General features: G+C 36.7%; 1 protein-coding gene across 1 annotated transcript in view; it reads right to left on the bottom strand.

The window, feature by feature from the left end:
• Positions 1 to 4967: 4967 nt before the first annotated feature.
• The window catches only part of LOC142321318 (cathepsin B-like cysteine proteinase), a 51665-nt gene continuing 40914 nt past the window's right edge, over positions 4968 to 15718 (bottom strand). The window contains exon 7 of the mRNA XM_075359310.1: positions 4968 to 5104. Within this exon, the coding sequence (XP_075215425.1) occupies positions 4968 to 5104 (137 nt within the window). The remainder of the gene's footprint in view (positions 5105 to 15718) is intronic.

Raw genomic sequence — 15718 nt, 5'->3', positions numbered from 1 at the left:
AGAGCAGATATAAAAACAAAATCTTTCACCACCTGACACTGCCTAATGAAGCGTTTCTGAATTAATGGTTATATGAACTTTCTTCTTTATCTTCATCAGTAGAACATGTTCTGTTAGTTTGTTACATTTTTAATGATTCACCCTCTTTACAAATGCCAAATAAAAACTATATTAAGTGTTTTGTATAACTTTGATAGCGAACAGGAATTAGTAATTTAAATATCACTTAAACCATTCACATTTGTCCTTGCTATTCATCTTTTTATCTCAAGATGTTATCACCATAAATATTTCAGGCATTATGTAACCTACAAATCTGGGAGTGCAGTACTATATGGACTTATACAATTCTTCCACAACAAGAATTTATGTTCAGAGTACAAAATAAAATAAAATGAAATATTACTAAACAAACACCGCAAACATTTATTTATATTTTAGCTTTTCTTATCATAAGAAAGAGTAATTTTTTTGTAGATGTAAGACGTACCACAAAAATAATGCAATTCATTATTCTTTAGTTTATTAAATTTCAAGATTGCCCTTGAAGAAGCACTTATCCATTTTAATATTGTAAGAGTATAAACTGTAACACCAATCACATCCTCTTTATTTTATTATTAATGAATGTAATATTGGTAAAATCAGTTAATAATTCATATTACTTGTTGTCAATGGGTCTCTAGTTTTCAACAATCTGACTTAATATTCAGAGAATATACCTTTTTATAGGAAGAATATTTAAATTATTTCATTAAAGATCAAAATATTACTGTTTATTTTTGACAATTACACAATTTTATTGATTTTGTAAATTTAATACTTCATGTGAAGCTGAGTGCCAATCAGGCAATCACATTCCCACTATCTCTTTTAATGTCAGAAATTCTATTCCTTCAAGTTAATATGTTCTATTTTTGGTTTATTTATTATTAAACAGGAAAACATAGTTTGTCAATGGTCACATCATTTTTTTCACATTCTCTTTAAGTATGTGGTTGTAATTGTTGTGTGCGATGGAGATTTAGAAGTACCTCTTATATTGTGGAAGTATTTATAGATACTTGTATATATTCATTGCAATCAGAATCTAAACTCTAGATTCTAAAGATAGAATCAGCACGATTAACAATTAGTCAAATTACTATTTTTGAGGTACTTTTGCAATGCCTTTTTATGTTTTACAATGAACTATTAAAAATGAGTTTATTAAGTATCATAAACTTTCTATAGTATTTTTTTATTACTAATCAAATCCTGATCTTCAGGGTAGTTGGTCAATCTTAGCAATCAACAATTAATTTTGACATTTCTGACAATGAATATGGTGATTATGAAGAGGATCAATCACATAAATAATTCATAATCACATAATTAACTAGAAGCGTTAAGATTCATTTTCTTTCGTTTTTTCTTTATTCAATGTAAATAAACAACTGTCATGTTCCTCTTATTCACTAAATAAAAATAATATATTATGTTGGCTTATTAGACCAGCTGAAGTTATATGTTATTCTAAGTAATTTAAAAATATTGCTCACTTTAATCTTTGTTAATGATTAGCGCTCATAAACATGACTAGCTAGATCAAATTGTTAAACATATAATATTAATATAAATTTAAACTCAAACTAAATTGAAATAATACAAAATAAAAGTAATGAAAGTTAATAAAGATTATATTATTATCTAAAGTGAATAAGAAGTGTATTTACTGAACATTTGCAAAATAATGTAGCATAGTTAACATAACTTAGGTACTGCATCGGCTGTGATTAACGTACAAGAAGAACTATGCAATACCGAGATATTTTTATCAATCATATATTCAAGTAAATTAAATCCCTGTGATGTCGCTTAGCTTCAATTTCTGGATTTTTCACAAAAAAAAAGTTGGGATGAGTATAGGAATAGTGGTGGTGTATTACAGTATATGTAACTTATTTTCTAACGTTCAATCTGACTGCAATAAGAATGGTCAAAATTTTTCATTATTTGGTTTCATACCTTGTTTATTTATTTAATTAAAATCGTATTTTAAAACAAATAGTGTATTAATTTAATCAATCAATGGGTCCTTAAGCAGTAAATAAAAGGAAAATATTATTAATGTATGTCATTCATTATCAACTCTTTCAATAAGAATATGATTCAATAGAATCTACATCATCTTTTTCTTGTCATGAATAATATTGAATTTTAAAACTCTGAATAAAATTAAACATTTTTACTAATTTAATTTCTGATTTGATAAAAAAAATTAGTATTAATAACAAATTTATTGTAAAATATATTTTAATATTAACTATTGATTATTCTTCAATAAAATAAAAAAATTATAAGAACAATTTATCTAATAGATTAGAATAATGATTTATGCACAAGTATATAGTATAATGTCCTTAGTTTATTATATCCAACAACTTTATTTTTCATCCTGTTTTTAACATCTATTCTCCTCTGCTAAAACGACCAGTATTTGTATTAAATTTGTATTTTTTTAATTATCAAATCCACTGTATTTGTCTTGTAAAGTAATTCCTAAAACCCACATAACCATTCTCAAAATAAGTTTTCCATGCTTTTGAAGGAAAGTGGGGACTGAAGTGGTTTCCAGATGATTTCTTCAGTTAAAACATAAGTTAAATATACACATCGTATCCCAAGTCTAGTCTGAAATGTAAATATTTAGCACCCCATCCATGCCTATATTCCTTTTCAACAAGAACCGCCTTCTTCGTGATCATTATTACTTTTAGAAAAAATACTTATGATCAGTGCCTTTTGAAACTCAGATGCTTTACATTGTTGCAGTCATAGAAGAGAGGGAAGAATACCTCATCAACAAAGAAAGTGTGCGTTATGTATATTAACTTTTCTTAGTAAAGGATTTAAAATTCATTATTTTTTGCATGTTAAAAAATAGTCAGGCATGCTAAAAACTGAATAGTTTGGAAAAAAATATTTGACACTGGTAGTATTTGATTTTCGAAAATAAAAGATATAAGGTGTGCTTAGCTGAATCATGTGGCATTTTACTATATATCCATATATATCAGTACTGCAATGATAAAGTTAGCAAACCATTTATCAAAAAATTATAAGAAAAACAGAAAAAATAAAATTAAAAATTAAAAAAAGAACATTTTGGCTAAATATTGAATATAGTTGTTCATTGTTATAAACTCTTTTGACATATCTACCATAAAAACAGTATGCCTTTAGACCATATCATTGTTTAAGTTGTCTGTTGTTGGTAATTTTTGATGACTACCTTTTTAATAAAGTTTTAAGTTACTGTATATTTGAGCATGATTTTTCTTCCCTAAATGAACTATTAATTCAGTTTCAGTTAGCAGGTCTAAATTATTTTACCCCTCCCTCACCCAACTAGAATTGCAAGGACCTTGGCTACCTGTATTGGCAATATTTTTATAAATTTACAGAAAAATCATTTTCAATCCTTTTGTGTTGATTACAGTTTCTCAGATCAATTGTTAGGTTGTAATAGCATCATTTATAGATGAAAATGTTTCACGAAACATTTTTCTAAAACTGTGATCAAGAAAAATTCAATTACAAATTTGAGAACTTTGTTGTCAGAAGCAAATTAGTAAAATAATAGTATAACATTAGCTTTGGTGATAAATTTAACAATTTTCTTAATGCATTTCATTAGCCCTTCTTTTTAGTTTGTTCTTTAGTAAAAGATGAAACAGTTTAAACATAGCAAGAAAAATGAATGCATTACTAAAGAATTGTAAAATCTAGATCTTCTCTAAGAATTGTTTCAAAAATTACAAAATATCTTTCTCTAAAGTTATTTGTGCTGCTAAAAGATACTTACTCAAATAATGAATCTATAACCATTTGGGCAGTTATCAAAAGTGAAAGATGATTTTAAATACAAAATTAAGAGATAAAGAGTACATCAGAATGTGTATTTTAAATATATTCCTTGGACATTGATGAAATTCCTGCTAGTATTTTAAAAGAAGTTGTAGATGCTACTATTATCCTCCTTGAATCTTTCAATAATGGAGTTTTCCCTAGCTAAAATTGAAAGAATGCGACCAACAATTTTGAATTCCCAAACAAAAATCAACAGCTGTTTAAGTGGAACAAAATTCTTGAGTTGGATTTTAAATTTTGAATTTAAAGGGTTTTTAAAGTTAATAAAATGCAAACTGATCTGTTTACCCTGCAACATATTATTCACCCAATTTACTAATAAATTTAAAATTACTCATATTATTTAATAATTAAAAATAAAAATTAGTATTCCATGTGTCAAAGAACAATATCAAGTGAAGATCTGTGACAAATCACTGAAATTGTTTTAATAATATTTGGCGATGTTATGCCAAGAATATGGAGATGTTGTATCATAGTAATTGGAATCACTCCTCGTGAACCAAACACAAGAGGAACCAAAGTACCTTTTCCAGGATAATTGAAAACTCTACCCACTCATCAACTATGTTACTATAATTGTGATTTTTTCAGAAGCCGCTTCCTCTAACGGATTACCTTGCTCGAATCTCATAATGAAACCAATGTAAAGACCAGATTCATCGTTAACAACAAAATCAGGCCTTAAATGTACAGAATATGCAGGATCATCAACAGAATCGTCTTCTACCGATTCTGAGAACAACTGTCCTGCTGGCGGAGAATGACACCTAGTTAAAGGCAACATTCTCATTTCAACAGAATCAGAAATATCCTCACTCACTTTCATACGAACTACCCTGATCTGCTGCAGAAACAGTTATAGTCGTCTTCCTTCCTGACTACAGATATGTTAACAGAACCATTATTAGTACCAGATAAGCACCCTGCCACTCTAGTGAATGTCTGTTCCACTGCGACTGTAATATTATTACGAGTATTGACAGTATTGATGATTAAGTTCTTAATTTTGTCATGTCTCTTGATATAATTTGCTTTGTTAGAGGAGCTACTTCCTAATACATACCTAGAGTTTCAACTGCTTCACAACATCTACATTTAGCATTACTTTCAGGCAGTAAAGCCTGTGCACACGCAACTCTAATTCCAAGTGTGTCAGTCTGGAGTTTAGGGGCATTTATAAATCTGGAATCTGTTAAGAGACAATTTTCATAAAGCCAAGAATTTCCAGTTCAATTGAGTTTAAAATGATTTATGCCTCTTCCCATCACAGGACACTGTTTCCATGACTTAAAATCCTCAAGTTTAAATTTTGCCTTTAGCTGATCAATATCACTGACTAGTGGTGGCGAATTAATATTCTGTTTAGTAAGTTCATCTTTTAGCTTATTTGCCATAGAATTTATATTTATGGCTAATATACAAATGGACGTTGACAGTTAGATTTAGCTTTCCATCCTGGTATTTTAATAATAGTACGGTGCCTAGGCAAGCCCAAACCACTGTCTATTTTATGGGAGTAAAACAACCCATCAGGAATGGAATGATGTAAATGTAAAAATTTGCTTTATGATTAATTTAAGTTTATCATCTACAGAATTTAAAATTTTAATAAAATGTTGAGCCAAAATTAATTGATATACAAATTTTGGAAAATATGTTTAAAGGTAGGATTCAATTTCTGCTTAAGCTTAAGATTCAAACTTTGAGTGGAAATAACAACATCAACTTATTTATTTAATTGCTATTCAGGAATAGCTCCTTTCTTTAAACAGAAGTCTACTCCTAGATATTTAAATCTAGTCAAGTAAGGAAACTCATTCCAAGAGGTTGTGTTTGAGCTCTGCATTCAAGTGTATTTTTTGATTAGTTTTTTGAGATTTTTAATTCCAAAAACTAGTGAGGATTGTTGGCATAAGGATAATGGACAAGTGTGTAAAATTTTATGAGTTTTGGATAATGGATAGAGCTACTATAATTTTGATTTATTGATTGTGATACATTTTTTCCGTATAAACTAATGTATTGGAAAATTAATGAGGTTAGTAGTGAATAATTCTATGTCAAATCAACAAGGTTTTACAGGACAGTGATGTCACTGTGCTTGATTATAAATAACTAGTTGGAAAATTTTCATGGTTGTGAGTATTGAAGCGATATTATTTCTAATTTATTCTCATAGAATTACTAGGGGGGAACTTCCTATCCCTTTAAATTCTTTACCTGTAAGTCCTATTCCAAAATCTCCCATATTTATCCGATCCGGGACCTTTCCGACCTCCTGACCACCACCCCCTAAATTTTTTGAACTTCTTTTGGGAAGATACATTTTCGGACTTCCCACAAAGGTTTTGGGTCCCCTCAATTTTTTTGGTCCTTTTTTGAAGAACTATGGGCTGGAGCACAAGAAATTCCCTCGGTGGTGGAAAGACTCTCGTTTAGTGTTTCTTCCAAAACAATATAGTAACGAGTTAAATCCAGAATACCGATAGCAGGTTTGATATTTAAATTTAGAAAAACGCAAATCTCCACATAATTCATTATACGTGATCTTTCACTTCTCAAGAGAAGGTTTTATCCGATCCTCAGGGTCTTGGAGGTCAGAAAGGTTGCCGTATCAGCTGACTTTGAAGGCACTTTATTATACAGTTAGAGTTCTGGCATATTTATGTCATTTACTACTATCAAAAGCTCTCTTATTTAATTTTGAAGAAGGTTTAAATTCAGAAAATACTTTTATTTTTTTAATTACAAGAAAACGTGTCGATAAACTTTAACTATACATCATCAGTCATATCTACAACACCAATATCTGCAGAAAATTTGTCCACTATTACATTTATGTCTTCGGTAAATCAGTTCAATTTATCAGAGACTTTGGATTTGATAGCTTTGCATTTCTCGCTAATTGCTTAAAATACTCCACCGGTAAATCCAAAGGTTTGGTTACTTGTGAATGATCATCAACTGTAGAAAAATCGTCGACCTGCGGTAGAACTGGTTGTTGTTTTTCAATTTCATATGATCTTAACCTCTTTTGATTAGCAACTCCAGGATGTGCGCTATTAGTATGCACTCCAAGACAATGCGTTTAGTTCTGAAAATACGTCTACAGCCATACACACATGGAAAATCATCTCTCTCTGGAAACTTCAGACTTTGCATTTAGCGTAATGAAAACAGATCGCAGTATATGACTTAAAATCAGTTGAATTACAATTATTACAAGCCCATTGTATACTACTAGTTTGATTCCTAGATTTATAATGACTCATAAACCTATTTTTACTACCAGCTACTAAAAAGCCGCGAACACTGTTTACATTGCTGCTGTTGGAACAAAATTACATAATGATCTGGCCAAATATGAATAGTATTATTAGAAGAGATTGGTGAGGCCTCTAAAGATATGGTTAAATAAATAAAATAAATATAAATAATTTAAATATGTTAAAATTTTTAATTATGATTGAACTTGTGCGCAATACACAATTAAACACCGCCGAGTACACAGATATTACATAAAAATTGCCAGTTAAAAATATGTGTACCCCGCTGTATTTGTGATCCCAAATAAAAATAAGATCGATATTTCAACCGACACATACGGTTTAAATTCGTATTAGTAGTAACTTCACAATATCAAATCTTAACAATCATTAAAACACAAACAATATCCCTGATAAATCACGTTACAACCAAACAATGGACGTATAATCTATACCGTAGACCTAATATTGTTCCATTACAACTAATTTATTTGCATAGCTTCACATTACATATAATGTATCAACTATGACTAACTTTTTACATATCCTTTCAAAATTTAAATAAATCTTCTATTATACAGGCAGTAACTACCAATTTACCAGTATTCCTTAATTGACTAGGAGTTCTATACTAAATGGTGTACAAGTTTGTGTAGAAATGATCTACAAATACTTAACAACGAAATACAATACTGAGTAGGATAAAATTCCCAGCATTACAATGAAATCAATATTTAATATAAAAATAAAGTTAGTATTCCAGGAAAATTTTAATTAAAGAAAATATTAAACACAACAATAATAAAAATCCCTTGATTAGAGAGCTCATCCCCTGTTTCCGTTTCTTTTGGGTTCTCTTCAGTAATTAAAATATTCAACTGTATATTAGCTACTACATATCATTTCTGGAAATTTATCACAAAGAACAACCCAAAAATGATATTTCACACACTTTTCATTTAGAAGAATAAAACAGTTGTAAAACCTTAACAAAATAAAAGAAAAATTTTAATTTTGAAAAAAGTATGTGTGGGCACGAAAAGCTCCTATTGGTTTACTTGGCATTTCTCCCGCCACCACCCCATTCGGTCGCACCGAATGTCTGCGGCAAAAACGGCTACTGAACCTCGAAACAGTTTAGCGACCGGTGTCCTAACGAGCTCCTAGAGCTAACCTAAAAGCGTGAGCGTTATAAGCGTGGTACTATACACCACTCGCTCGCGTGTCCTACCGCTCACTCGTCATATATCACTAAAATGAGTAGGCGCACCCCATCAACTACTAAAACATATAAGACTATCAATAGTTAAATTTATCACGTTTAAGACAGAAATTCGCTGCCACGCCTAGGTCGTTGAATGCCAACAAGTACCTGTCCACCATTGAAGTTCTTGGAGACTAATCTGGCTGGTAGTCAGCCATATCTCTCGGTTAGCTTCCTAGAGCAGCGCAGTAGCAGTCTTTTCCCTTAGGTAAACTACTGATGTCGGTTGAACAAAGCAACTGCATCAAGAAACTCCCACACGGTTCGACAATGCGGCTCTCGCCACACTGTCTCTCGTCACTCAGTAGCCAATTTTCACCTTGACCTCTAAGTTCCAGGGTGGCCTCCAAGAGCTGGGCAGTCGAACATCATGTGTTCGTTCGACTGGACCTCCCCGCAGACGCACAACACATCAACTGCCAGGCGGAACCGAAACATGGTTGAAGAGCACTCGGGCAACGGTTGCCCTTAAAAACAAAGGAGAGGCATACCATCCTCCCAAATTCTGAATAAATCTATACACGTCCCTTAGTCGTCACGTGCCAATCTTGTTGCCATGTTTCAATCGCGAGGGTGTAAAGCTTCCTCCGCAGGCGGGAGGTGGGCAACTGTTCGAAATTTAGAATCGGGTCATTGAGATCACCGTTTCGTTCCGGTACAGGACCGACTCGAAACCAAAGCTCAAATACCTCGTCCTCCCTGCCTTTTCGCAATTTCCACATGGCCGTCAGAACTTTCACCACTAAATCGATTGGAAGAGCCTTTCCCAATACAATGGTAGCCCTATTTTCTAGCTGCGGTCGTGAATTACCAAGAACTAAAAGGAGACAGTCATCGGCAAAAGCCTAGGCCGTGACCACTTCTAGGAATGTCAACCCCAGAAATTCATCAAACACCAGGTTCCACAGCAGGGGACCAAGAACGGAACCCTGCGGGCTTCCCCTGGTGACGGATTTTTCCACACCTAGGTGCGCATTTTTAAATAGAGCCGTACGATTAGACAAATAGTCACGTACTATGGCTTGCAGGGCTACGGGAACATTGCGGCGTTTCAATTCATAGAGGGCGGAATTCCAACACAAGGAACGAAATGCTGCCTGTATGTCTACAAAAATTGCTAAAACATATTTACAGTCGGCACTTTCCACCTCGGCAAGAGCATTTAAGATGCGATCAAGTCTGCCGGACCATCAAGACTGGCTGTGATGTGGTCCTACGGCGGCCTAGGTCAATGGATGGACCCATCATAAACAGCCAGTCCGCTGATCTTAGCGTGCCTGAAGCCGTCATGACCCTACTTCCGGGGGGGCGTCTGTGGAACGCAGACGGAGGCCCGGTAAGAAATGGTGGTCCATTGACCTTAGCGTGCTGCGCGCAAGAGTGAGGTCTGCAAGGATAAGGTACCAGCGCTGCCCCCTAACGGGGACCATCGTTAACCACGTGCGCGCTGAGTGTTTTCGGATCTACCGGCGTGCCCGTAATGAATACGTTCACGCCATCAAGGAAGCCAAACTCAAGTTTTGGAAGGACTCCATCCGCAAGTTGCAACGCGATCCCTGGAAGATCGCAAAGACTTGTTACAAGCCGAAGCCATTGCACGTGTTGTCGTGTTCGGTGCGGGTTTGGTGGTCGTAACCACACATTAACATCTGTGGCGACCTACCAGGCGTTCCTGGATACTTTGTTTCCAGATGCTCCGGAGGGTGAAGCGGAAATCGATGTTTAGGTGGGGGGGGGGGGGTGAAACACCATTCCCTGTCGTTCAGACCGTGGAACCCGATGATATAGACCGAGTAGTTTCTCGAATGGCATTGAAGAAACACCGGGGATTGATTAACTTGACCCGGATATTTTTTACCATCTGCTGCCTGTCATAAGAGAGCCGCTTGGCAGACTGTTCTCGGGGTGCCTAAGCTGGGGCTGCTTTCCGGCTTGCTGGAAGGTGGCTTTGGTGAGGGTGCTCTTAAAACCTGGAAAGGATCCTGGTGAGGTCAGCAGTTATCGGCCCATCAGCCTCTTGCCAGTCCTCGGCAAGTTGCTGGAAAGGCTGGTTGTGGAACGGCTCTGGGAAAACATCGATGTGAACTGTTTTCTAAATCGAGGCCAATATGGTTTCATGAAAGGGGTTGGCACCGAGGATTGCATCTTAAATGCTCTTGCCGAGGTGGAAAGCGCTGACTTCAAATACGTTTTTGCAATTTTTATTGACATAAGGCAGCATTTCCTTCCTTGTGTTGGAGTTCTGTCCTCTATGAATTAGAACGCCGCAATGTTCCCGAAGCCTGTAGGCCGTGGTAAGAGACTATTTGTCTAACCGCACGGCTCTGTTTAAGGAAAGATCACTTTCCTTAAAAAACTTAGTTGTGGAAAGATCCGTCACCAGGAGAAGCCCACAGGGTTCCGTTCTTGGTCCCCTGCTGTGGAACCTGGTGTTTGATGGATTTCTGGGATTGACATTCCCAGAAGGGGTCACGGCCTAGGCTTTCGCCGATGACTGTCTCCTTTTAGTTCGTGGTAATTCACGACCGCAACTAGAAAATAGGGCGCAAGCGGCTTTGTCAATCACCGAGGGCTGGATGACATGCAAAATTTAAAGATTTCTGTGCCCAAGACGAAGTTTATACTTCTGAAGGGTACAGACAAATTATCAAGCGGTCATAACCCCCACATTAAGTATAAAGGCTGTGTAATCAGCCGAGTAAGGGTTCATAAGTTCCTAGGTGTTTTGTTTGATGACAAGTTGCTTTTTAGTAACCACATTAAGCAAGTTGCGTCTCTATGATGCCCAAACTTAGAGGGATTGCTCGGAAGGATTACGGGCTGTCGGGCCGTCAAATGTACTTGGTGTACCGAGGTGTCTTCGAGAGCATGATCGCATACGCGGTGCCAATTTGGGCGCATAGGTTGGATAGAAATAGAGCACTGCTTCAAAATTTAAGGAGTGCTCAGCGCAGAGCCTTGGTAGTATGCACTGGTGTTTTTAAAACAACCTCCTACGAGGCTACCACCGTATTGGTAAAGGCTCTCCCAATCGATTTAGTGGTGAAAGTTCGGGCAGCCATGTGGAAGTTGCGAAAAGGTCGGGAAGCCGAGGCATTTGGGATGCGATTTCGAGCCGGGCTAGAACCGGAGCGGATCGGCGATCACAATGCACCGGATCTAAATTTCGTTCAGTTGCCCATTTCCCACCTGCGGAAGAGGCTATGGAGGCTCGCGATGGAGGCATGGCAGCTTGAATGGCACACCACGACTAAGGGAAGATCCTTGTATAGGTTTATACAGGATCTGGGGTGATGCTATGCCTCGAATTCATTTTTAAGGGCAGCGGGTGCCCAAGTGCTCACCAACCATGTGGATTTGAAGCAATATCTGTTTCGGTTTTGCCTAGCGGCTGATGAGTTGTGTGTCTGAGCGGAGGTCCAGTTGAACGAGCATATGATGTTCGACTGCCCTGCTCTTGGGCGGGGGGGGGGGCAGAGACCGGGCCACCCTGGAACTTAGAGGTCAGGGGAAAAACTGGCCGCTCATAAACGGCGAGTTAGTGTACCGAGAACCGCATTGTCGGACCGTGTGGGAGTTCCTCGATGAGGTGTGGGAAGTTTTTCCTGAGATAATGGCTGGCCACCAGCCAGATACAAGCTCCAAGCGCTTTAAATGGTAGACAGGCACTAGCTGGTATACAGCGACCGAGGCGTGACAGCCTAAATTGCTGTCTTTTATTTAATTAACTTTAATGACTTTTAGTAATTAGTAACAAGGGGTGCGCCTCCCCGATCTAGATTTAGTTTAACAAGTGAGCGGTTGGGACACATAAGCGGGTGGTGAATAGCAGCCTGCTTAATCCGCTCGCGCTAATAGGTAGCTCACTAGGAGCTTTTAGGTAACGAGATCGCTAAACTGTTTTAGAGGCACAGTAGCCGTATCTTGGCACTGACATTTGGTCTGTTCTCTAGGGCGACCGAATGGGGTGGTGACGGGAGAAATGCCAGTTAACCATACAGTCGGCACTTTCCACCTCGGCAAGAGCATTTAAGATGCAATCCTCGTTGCCAACCCCTTTCGTGAAGCCTCTATTTAGAAAACAATTCACCTTAATGCTTTCTCAGAACTGTCCCACAACCAGCCTTTCAAGCAACTTGCCGATTACCGGCAAGAGGCTGATGGGTTGATAACTGTTGCCCTCACTAGAATTCTTTCCTGGTTTTAAGAGCACATTCACCAGAGCCACCAACATGTCGGGAGGCAGCCCCAGCTATGGCATCCAGTGAACAGCTTACCAAGCAGCTCTCTTATGATTGGCAGCAGATGGTAGAATATATCCGGGTCAAGTTGGTCAATCCCCGGTGTCTTTTTCAGTGCCATTCGAGAAACCACTCTGTCTGTATCTACAAGATCCACAGCCCGTACGCCTGGGAAGGGCGCATCCCCAGCCCTAACGCCGACCTCTGCTTCACCCTCCGGAGCACCTGTAAACAGTGTATTCAGGAACGCCTGGTAAGCGGCCACAGATGTTAAAGTGTGGTTACAAGTGTGGTTAAAGTGGTGGTCGTAACGACCACCAAACCCGCATCGAACTCTGGACAGCACGTGCAATGGCTTTGGCCGGTAAAATGATTTTTTCGAGCTGCAGGGGCTGCGCTGTAACTCGCGCATGGAGTCTTGCCATATCTTGAGTCTGGCTTTCTTGAGGGCATGAACATACTCATTACGGGCGCGCCGGTAGATCCGCAGACGCTCAGCGTGCACTTATCAACGATAATCCCGTTAGAAGGTGACGCTAGTATCTTTTCCTAGCGGACCTAACTCTTGCGCGCAGCATTCTAAGCTCAGAGGACCATCACTTTTTCCCGGGTTTCCGCCGTAGGACCATATCGCAGCCAGTGTTGATGACCCGGCCGAATAGTTCAGCCATCAATTCCACCTCCTCTTTATGCTCCATGCGCCATTCCAACCCCTGCAAGGCAGCTGCGAACTGATCCAGGCCCCTTAGATTATAGCTACCCGAATCTGCAGCTCTTAGACCTCCTCCGCAAACCATCTCATAGGTTATAAGCCTATGATCGCTCACAGCGGCCTCGGGCGAGACATTCCAACTATTTGTACTTCGCAGTAAGTCACCTGTCACCAAATTGACGTCGATGTAACTTTCTCCAGTTCGGAAGAGAAAGTTGGCGGTTACCCTACATCATTAATCAAGTAGAGGTTCCTGGCTTCCATGAACTATTCGAAACCAGCCCCTCTGTAGTCAGTGATTGGTGAACCCCAGGCGGGAGACTTGGTATTAGCATTCAGAGCAACCAGCACTATGGTGCCCGGAAGACAGTCCAGAATCCTGCCCAACTTCGTCAAAAGCTCCTATATTATACTTTGCCCAACATTATTAAATCATACGCAGACGACTTTACTGTAAGACTGACCAATTGGTACCACTAACTGGAATATAAGAGTGAAATGTTACCTATACAGTACGAAGGGGACAACGTCCCCTCTGCCTAATTTCAAATTACGACTTCTGTTGTTATTCTGCTCCTTAAGGTCAGGCAGTTGATTTACAAATTATAGGCCATTTTTTTATTCATATTTTCCATAGCATTTGAAAAAACTATGAAAAATCAGCTTTCAAGATTTCTTAAGAAGCATAAAGACCCAAATCGCTCTGAATTTTTTGCATCCAGTTCAATGTGTATACAAATATGTACTCAAAAAATTTTTCAATACTGCCTTCTAAATTATTTTGTATTTTTGTTTAATTTATTTATTTTTACATTATTTCATGAACTTTTATTTAAATAATTAATATGGACTTTATTACATTTATTTTTTATATTTGTAGTTTTCTTATAAAGACATAATGTATTGTTTATTACATAATGATCTGAATAAAAGATTTATTTAATTTACGGTTTATTTTATTTGTAAGTTTCTGTTTAATTAAGAACCATTATTAAAACTAGTATTTAACTGTAACCATTTTTGAATACATAAGTAATGTATTTTATAGAAACTGAATAATTTATTAACTGTGTGTTAATTTATTCAAATTCTATAAACTAATTTATTCAGCTATAAACTAACTGTAGGTAAAATCAAAAATTTATTTTAGTATTTCTGAAAACTCTACAAGTATGTTGTTTATTATATATTATATGTATTATATGATTCATTTTAAATTTCATTAGTGAAAAAAGATTTTATTATAATTTAATTGTGCTACTTTAGATAATACTTAAGTGGACTATGCTATTAGCAATTACTTTTTTGTAACTTCCAGACCACTTCACCTAACATTAGTAACAATGCTAATATAAAAAGTTTATAAAAAGATAGTGGACGAATAATTTTTTTTCTACTTATTTCTTTTCTGAGAGTTATTTCTAGTTTATTATTATTTTAATCATTTTCTCTTTATTTTATCTTATTTTTAATACAATTAAAATTATTATTGTTTTGAAACGTGAACAATAATATTTTAGTAACGGGTGATTTAAAAAGGACTTGTCAACTTAAAAAGCATATAAAAATTTATTAAGATAACTTACAGATTCAGTTGGCTCATTTCATACCAAAGCACATCAAGTTTTGATTTACATAGCGAATCATTACTTCGTTAGTCCACCAGTGTTGTTAAAAAAATATATTTTGCTGGTGCGGAACATGCTCGCTATGTGTTTTGGTTTCACGATTGCAGTTCAGTTTAATTTTAGCAGAGAGTACAGTAGGGAGCCTCCTGGTAGGCATACAATTTATTCTTGGCACCAAACCTTGGTTGAGACAGGTTGTTCTGTTAAATATACAAAATCACTAGGACAACCACATATCCCTGAAGCTGCTGTGGAAAAGTAGGCTGAAGAAATCAACTCAATGTGTATCAGGTGAGACTGCCAAGTATTATGCAAGCAATTTTTTATTTTTTTACCTCTGATCCACTGTTAGGCATTCTTCAGAGGATGAGATGAATAATTTGTAGCATATGTGAAAATGTCATGCCTGACCGGGATTCAAACCCGGGACCTACGGATGTAAGGCCAAGATGCTACCACTCATGCCAAACAATTGCTCTTTATGTCATACAAACACATTACAGATGACAACAAAGTTGCTCAGCTGTAGTTTTGTGTGGATAGAATTTTAGACGATACATTTTTTAACAATGTAATTTTTAGTGATGATTCAACATTTCACATCAGTGACAAGGTGAACACCCATAACTGCCGATTATGGGGTAGCAAAAACCCTCATCAAGAACCTTTAGGCTAATACATTCGTGATAGCC

The sequence above is a fragment of the Lycorma delicatula genome, chromosome 3 (genome assembly GCF_047948215.1).
Source record: "Lycorma delicatula isolate Av1 chromosome 3, ASM4794821v1, whole genome shotgun sequence".
Classification (NCBI taxonomy): domain Eukaryota; kingdom Metazoa; phylum Arthropoda; class Insecta; order Hemiptera; family Fulgoridae; genus Lycorma; species Lycorma delicatula.
The sequence above is the reverse complement of the archived record's forward strand: the minus strand, read 5'-3'. Positions and strand labels throughout refer to the sequence as shown.